This window comes from Pagrus major, chromosome 8, assembly GCF_040436345.1.
Source record: "Pagrus major chromosome 8, Pma_NU_1.0".
NCBI lineage: Eukaryota > Metazoa > Chordata > Actinopteri > Spariformes > Sparidae > Pagrus > Pagrus major.
In genome coordinates this window covers 6,301,091-6,309,542 of record NC_133222.1, presented here as the reverse complement: position 1 = coordinate 6,309,542, position 8,452 = coordinate 6,301,091, and the positions used below count along the sequence as shown (strand labels likewise).

Genomic DNA, 8,452 nt, shown 5'->3' with positions numbered 1-8,452 from the left:
TGCCTCTGGTTAATCTTTTGTATTTTTTTGCTTTGTTTTTAAAAGAAAGACTTACTTAATGAATTATTCAAGGTAGCTGTGCAAAAGTGACAATTAAAAAGCTCCTGAGCATCTTGAGCACAAGTGAAGATGAGCAGAGGTGGGCGTTTGCTTTAACGTGAGTAATGACCCTCCCACAGTCACTCCCTACACTTAACTAGACCCACCTGTCAGGTGTGGATACATCTTTAGTCAGAGAAAAGCTCCATTATTTGAACCATAATGCTTTTATCATTTCTAATTTAATATTTTTTTCCAAGCACTTTGCATGGGTATAAATCATCATACAATGTAAAAATGGCAACAATGTAGAAATCTACTGTTTCTAATCTACTGGTTTTGTGATAAAGGACGGATGACACATGCTTCAAATCCTGATCAAACAGGAGAAAGATGACATCCTGGAAATACTATACTAGTATACTATACCTGCTGTACTAGTCTGCTTAGGTCTTATAATTAAAACACAAACACTGCATGTCAGAGAAAGATAAACAGAATTTTTGTACATGTGAAGCTTCTCCATGTAGTAAATATCAGCCTGCAGGCAGGCGTGTACTAGTCAGAGGGTGGGGACGTTCTCATCCACTCTGTGCAGGGCTGGTTCTGTGAAGCATTAACTGTAAATAACATGTAACCAAGCTGGGGCCCATTACAAAGATGCACGACAGGTTTGCCTTAGTCAACCATCACAGCTGCAGGGTTCAAGGTTGAGACAAGGATTCAGTTCTTTTTGTTTGCTGTAGGAAAATTGTCTAATAAATACTTGTATAATCATTTTCCTCAGATATATATAAAGTGTTAAAACTGGAACAATTAAACTGGAATAATTAAAATTGTGCTGTTGAGCCAGTTTGTCTCTGGTGAGAATTTACATTGCAGCGGCAAAGTTGGATATGTTGCAACTCATCACATTTAATATGTCAGACAACAGATTTGATTCAGCAGATTGCGATGCTGAACGTGATAAAATCGTGCAAACCACTGCGTTTCATCCAGACAGTGGTGTCATGTGGGAGAGTGCAGTCACCTTTAAGGAATATTTCAACATTTCAGGGGAAAGACACTTGATATCACTCTTGTGTCTGTACAGTAAGTTAAATATGTTGATGGAGACAGCAGCTGGTTAGCTTAACATTAAAACTACAAGTGTGAAACCAACAACCTTTCTTTCATGGGAGGATGATATGAGTTTTTATGCTAGCTAAGCTAACCAAGTGCTAGCTCTAGCTTCAAGCATGAGAGTGGCAGTAATTCTCTCATGCAACTGTTGGTAATAAAGAAAATATTGTAAAATGTTTGTGTCACTTGCTCAGTCTTCACTATGATGAGGCACCGGCTAGACTAAACTTTCTCAATTCATTTTGCATTAGGTAATACTGACAATGGAAAAAGAGTGCATGTGCACACATGGAGAGCCAAATGTAAATAGTAAAGAATGATCCAGCCGTACCTGTCCTGTACTTGTTTGTTGTGTCGGCAAAGTGAAACACATGTACAGCCTTCACGCAGTACACGTGCATGTTTCCCTTTATCCTCTGGTGAAACTGTAATGACGTGGAGAAAACTGACTCAAACCAACAAAAGAAAAAACTAATAATTATTATTATTGTTAAGCCCAATAAAATGGTTACTGTTCAGGAATATATATATATATAGATAGATAGATAGATAGATAGATAGATAGATAGATATAGTCACCCACTCTTTGAATAATCTGAACTTAAATCCCCAAAAATATGTAATGTGAAGACAGTACACCTCATTCTATTAAGTCTATTTGGGCTTCTTTAACTTGACCCCAGGGCTGAGGAATCAAAGGGATAAAGCCAGGATTACTGTATCATGATTCATAAAGGAAAGTGATGAGACAGTTCATGCATTTTGAGTTTTATCTCTTATTTAGCTACAAATTGTCATTTGTGTATTAAAAACGTGAGCATGATGCAGCTGTGTAAGTGAACAAACCATCAGTGAATAATCAGTGTAGAGTCCCCATTATTTACTCAACATACATTGGCAAGATTCATATTTGTGGTCGTCAAACAATCTATGCAGGGCTGTTCTGCTAATGACCAGACTGACTGGCTACAACGAGCCCTGAGGTTTGACTGAAGGATGAAGGTGACTCTGTGGACATTTCGACAAGTTTGAAAAGATATAAAACCATGATACAATTTTTTTGTATTTTTGCTAGAAACTTAAATCTAGTCCTAAATGCAGTTTGCCAAAATGTTTCAAAATTGATTTTATATGTGCTACAAAGACCATTTATCATAAACTGTAGCATGTATGTTTGTGCTCTATATATCCTGAAACACCTGAGCATATGCACATCTAAACATATAGATCAATGCACTGGTTGTTTGCTCACCAATGAGGAACCTCATTAAAAAAAATAAGCGAGCAGCTACCTATGCTCATTGATCTTACTGCTCTACTTAACACTGCTGCCCTGGTGATGTAATTCTGGCAGATGATGTGCCCTTCAGGGATGACGGGTAGCATTGATGCCCCCTTTATCTGAGCACCACTGTCAGCCTCGTGGAAGCTGTAAATGTTTCTCATATTGTCTTTAGAATAAGGGAAAGACAGTTGGATGGTTTCTATTTGTTTAACATGAACAAATAAAAACCATGACCTTTTGTTAGCAATGCCCGAAGCTTTCTTGTTTTTTTAACTAACCTTTATTTATTGACTTGGCTCTCTTCCTCTGGAATGACCGAACACCAGGTACGTTCACTCACACCTGGAAGCTGCCCAGCACATTAACATGCTGATGCACCCTGAGCAGCTTCACCTCACGGGAAACTGACTGGTAGTAAGCCTAATGAAGGAGGGGCAAGAGCTATTGTTTTCACTTTTACCACCCGAATTGGTAGCCTTTCAGTCAAAGGGTTGCTTCTCTAACCTGTAGGCTGTGATTCTTGGGGCATGGATGCTTAATTTCTGAAGGAGATACAATTATTCCTTTGAGGACATCAATGTAAACATCTTGGCCAGAGAAGACAGATGGTTTGAAAGAGGAGTAAAGAAATCCATCTCTGTCAAACTGGAATGACCGTCTTTGGACAGAAAAGGTGGCCTAAGACATTACTTATCATAGTGACACACACACACACAACTTTTTACACAAAGTAAAAAACAAAACTTCTGTGTTTTTAGATAAAAAGGTTTTGGAGCATTTTATTTGCAACCAGTTTAAATACAACACATCAATTAGGTCCATTAAATATATCCTCATTGAAGGTGTTCTTGTGCACTTCCAGTGTAATATTTAGGCCAAAGTATGTACATTCAGTCATGCAGTGTGAAGATTTTCTTCACAGCAAAATACTAAACACATTTCAGAACTTGATTTCGACAGAAATAGTCAGAATATCATGACACCCCTAGTTGATACTTTATGAGTCCATCAAATGACCAGTAAGCTGCTTTTCTAATGTCTGAAACTCTGCATCAGGGAGAAGATACCTCTGGGTGATATCTATTACATCTTTCTCTGTAGCTTGCTCGAAGTCTTGCTTGTTCTTGAATGGTAAATGTCCAGCCAGCTCACACAGAGCAACATTGAAGGCAGACTCTTCCTTGGCACCGAAGGTTGACAATCTGGGCCATACAGCAATACGAACGCCTTTTCTTGAAAGGCAATCCTCTTCATTCTGTATACGATCGCAGGGAGGACATCCTCTAGTCATGAACAGGTTGTGAGCGATATTACTGGCCACGAGACGGTCTGTTACTTTACAGATGGCTCTGGATACTTTCTCCACGCTCTCTGATTCTGTGTAAAACAAAAAGCCTCCAGGAAAGTCCAGCAAGCGATAAAACCCTTGTCCAGGAACCAGCGGCTTGACTGGCGCAGATTCTATCTTGAGCTCGTGGTCCAGGTAATAACCGTGCATGTGTAAGTGATTGACAGACGCAAATGCTCCAAGACTGTTGAACCCCACACGAAAGCCAGGATCGGAGCTCAGGAGCACAGATTCAATACCGACCTGGATGATGAACATCGTCAGGATCTGTGGTAAACAGTGTGATGGATCTGGAACAAAGAGACAATGTCCAAACTCCAAAGGGCTGACATTGACCAGCACAATCATCCTGCAGGACCCATTCCCTCCCTCAGAGTCCTTTACCATCTCACATATGATTTCTTCTGGATTGACTTTGTTAAAATTAAACTGCTTGGCATTGAACTCCTGCTGAATGCTCAGTATCTCCTGAGGCTTTCTTCTCTGTGTTCCTCTTTGAATATTCAGCTGGGCCACATATCTATGTGGGCCTGGCAGGATACGCGTTTGTAAGTCACCAAGATCGTAGCGAAAGAGCCCCCGGTCCATCCTGTCTGTCCAACCGGTCTTGATGGTTGTGTCAAACTTTGCTGGTTTTGAGGCCATCCCACGACTGTTTCCACTGCTCTGACGCAGATCCGTGACAAAGTCCTGGTCGCTGTACACAAACTGGGACGGCATGGTTGGACCTGCTGGTGAACAGTGAGGCATCGTATCTTAGAACAGGTTGGGTCAGTTGGCCGTCATCTTGCTCAATTATCACATAGAGCCCATAGGTCACATGTGGAGCCTGCGAACATGAGGGATGCAAATAACGATTATCGATTAATAAAATGTCTGTTCATAGTCAAAGAAGACCATTACAATTTTCCAGAGTCCAGGTTGATGGAATTATAATGCTTATTTTGTCTGTACAATGGCCAAATATCAAATAATCGAGGTGTTTACGATTATAAAAGACAAGAAAACATTGACGTTTGAGAATCTACACCTAAAATAATAAACTACTAATTAATCATCTACATTGTTGCCAGTTAATTTACCTCAGTAATTGAGTAATTAACATATCATATCATTTCAGCTGTAGTGTGAAGACAATGAAAGCTCTGAAATCAGATACAGTCTAGATACACGGATACAAACATGTATCATTTTACTGTGTTTGGACCTTAAATATAACGGTGAGTAAGCTACACTATCAACACGAACCAGCTCTGTGTTACTGGCAAACAACCGATGAATCAAGCATGAGTGCTAAAAATCAATCTTTTCAGTAAAAAACTAGCGAGTCAAAGTGGCGTCTTGAGATAAAATGCGGGTTAAAAGTCTTAAAGAGGTTCAACTAACAATTAAAGTCCTTAAGATGTTCAACTAACTCACAGTCGCTAACCGGTGACTACTTTCTCCACCCAGTTTCTCTCCGTCACCGGTTTGCTGCTCCGCCGGCTAGCTTCCGGTTACACGCGTTCTTCTTCGTCGCTGTTTAATAGTGTATTTCCGGGTTCAGTTTTTCAGAATAAATGTTCGCATAATCTCTTATTACCACATTAAAAGTTGTGTACATTTATGTTATTGTTAGTCTCCTTAGATTACTAATAGTTTTATTTGCGCATAATCTGTCTTCTGATGGTGAAATCAAACATTATAATAACCATCAACAATAAATGGTTAATTGATTATTACACTTTAGTTAAAAGTTATTTCACTGTCAACAAATAATAAAAACAACTTTATAAACCATTTATAAAGCAATTTCTTATAGTAAAGTGGCAACTGATGTTTATAAAACTCTGTAGATGGTTAAAAAATACTGTGTAGTTCATCTATAAACATTATTGGGATGGTCATTATAAATTTGCAACTGATGTTAATACATTTACATTGCTTGAGAAATAGTTAACAAAGCATTTCATTGTTTATTAAGAGTGAAATAACTATCAACTAATATAAATTACCATTACCACATATAAATTATAGTTATTATAATGTGTTACCATGAGTGGCAGCAGAGATACCAGACAAATCACCATAAGCATGCCTTACATAATCAATTTAAATAGGAGACATAGGATACAGTGACAACATACTGACCAAAGAGAGGATTTAACATTGTGTCTAAATCTTAAAAAGCCAGGCTTTTGTCTAGTGTCTGTATATTTTGACTTGCAGTTTGAATTTTACTGTTCTTCCATCATTTCTAATTTTATCTGATAGTTTTACTCTATTTTACATGATGTGTTTTACTTTTACTACTGTTCTTCTTACCTTTTTTATGTTCACCACTTGGAGTTGCATTTGAGGTATAACTTGTGAATCACAAATAATGTCTGATTTGATTTCATAGCATTACCCTGTTTGTACCACTTAAGAAAAGGAAAGGCTCGTGTTCACTTAATACATCGTGCTCTCATATAACCCAACCCCCCTCGTGGACATACGCACAAAGGTATTTAGAGAATATCTACATTGTAAAGTCATGGGTAAACCCCCTTGTCACTGGAATAGTATGTGTGCAATATTTTACTGTTGAGGAGCTTTCCATTTTTCCCCAGCTGACCCATGTTGCTCAACTAACTTTGAAAGAATGAGCAGCTGGCCAATCAGGCACCCTGGTTATTTTGGTCGCTGCATGCTTTTGGAGATAAAGCAGACAGTGACTGGCAGAGCTGTGTACGTCTGCCACACAGTCGTGAGGCTCACCACGTTAATCCATCTTAACTAAGATATTAACTGAAATCACTTTCCATTTCTTTCACATAAATAAGAACCAGCAAGAGAAAGGATGGAAGCCAGCAACAATGAGGTAAGTACAGTTGTGTTTGGAAATGTAGCTTAACTTAGCAATTATATCTTAAAAGTTACTGAAATATAGTACAGAAGGAACTGGGGGCACCTCAGAATTAACTTTATGATTAGTTATCCTTTACATCTTGTGTTTTTTACTTAAGTGAAATGGTTTAAACCTTATATTAGAGCTTTGAGAGGGGGATAATAATAGAGTTGTATCTGTTCGGTCAGTAGAACAGATGGCAACGAGGTTCGTCATGTCTCTAGTTATTTTAAACACCATCAAGAGTTTCTATTACCAACACATCACACTCACTTGACCTACATTTACACTTGTTTTATACACTAAAGTTAGTTTTGTCAAATCCTATTAGTATTAAACATGTATAGTAATTTTAATGTGGTCATAAAGCTAAAGTACAGTCTACTTCCAAACAAACAAACAAACAAACAACATAAGGGGGTGGGGGGGAGGTATTGCCTTGAATATATTAGCTTGTCTTTAATTTTACTTTCTCTGACAGTTCTTGTACCATTCTCTTTTGCAGGCGGGAAAGAAAGCAGAAGATAAAGCTCACACTCTAAATATAAGTACGACACCAGATACCGATGCAAGGCTCACAGCAATGGATTCCCAGTCACCCCGCCGAGTCATTGTCAGAGGTATGCATTCATCTTATCACCGTGCACTGTGTAAATATTATTCTACTTACTATGCAGTATGCCATGATAAAGACTATTTTTTTCTGAGAAGACCATTTTTCAATAAAAAAAATACAAATACAAATGAAATCATTAACCCATTTATGTTACTATAGATAGAGATATCATACAAATATTGTATAATTAATATGATTCTCCACAGCCAGCCCTATCTAATTTCTTTCCTCAAACCAGGTCAGGCCGCCACTTCTGCAGAAAATGGAGAGCACAACCCTAATGTCCAACCTAACCCTGCTACAGATTTGGAAAATGCCATTAAACCAAAACTCCAAATAACTTTTAGCACATTTACCGTAAAGAACGGTCAAGATCTGAAAGTAGAGATTCCAGTGGTTGGGCAGCCAGCACCAAAGATTGAATGGCAAAGAGATGGTCAGGCAGTCAAAGAGACATCAAGGCTGGAGATTTCAAATACATCATTATTAACAGTTCTTCACATCAGACACGGTGCCAGGGAGCACTCTGGCCAGTACTCTATCACAGCAACCAACTGTGCAGGAAAATATACAGGAGAGATCACTGTGGTGGTTCTTGAAAAGCCAGACCCACCCACAGGGCCTGTGAGGATAGATGAGATCAGTTCTGACTATGTTACCATCTCCTGGGAGCCACCAGAATACACAGGAGGCTGTCAGCTAGACAACTACGTAGTGGAGAAACGGGAAACTACAAGTACAGAATGGCAGACTGTGTCAGCAACAACAGTAAGAACCACAATCAAAGTCACCAAACTGAAGACAGGAAGTGAATACCAATTCAGGGTGTTTGCAGAAAATAGATATGGAAAGAGTACTGCAATCACCTCTCCAATTGTGACTGCAAAATTTCCCTTCAGTGCACCCACTGCTCCTGGCACCCCCTTTGCATCCACAGTGACAAAGTACAGCATGGTGGTTGAATGGGAGCCTCCTGCCAAAGATGGAGGAAGCCCCATCATTGGCTATCACCTTGAACGCAAAGAGAAGAACAGCATTTTATGGACCAAGCTAAACAAACTCGTTATACCTGATGCTCGCTTCAAGACAAGTGGACTGGAGGAAGGCATTGAGTATGAATTCAGAGTCTTTGCTGAGAATATTGCTGGACTCAGCCCATCTAGCAAGATATCT

General features: G+C 39.0%; 1 protein-coding gene across 1 annotated transcript; it reads right to left on the bottom strand.

Annotated features, from left to right (window-relative positions):
• Window positions 1-3,204: 3,204 nt before the first annotated feature.
• On the bottom strand, window positions 3,205-4,618 carry gdpgp1 (GDP-D-glucose phosphorylase 1). The gene has a single exon (XM_073472580.1). The coding sequence runs from the start codon at window positions 4,542-4,544 to the stop codon at window positions 3,444-3,446; it is 1,101 nt and encodes a 366-aa protein (XP_073328681.1). The 5' UTR covers window positions 4,545-4,618; the 3' UTR covers window positions 3,205-3,443.
• Window positions 4,619-8,452: the final 3,834 nt, after the last annotated feature.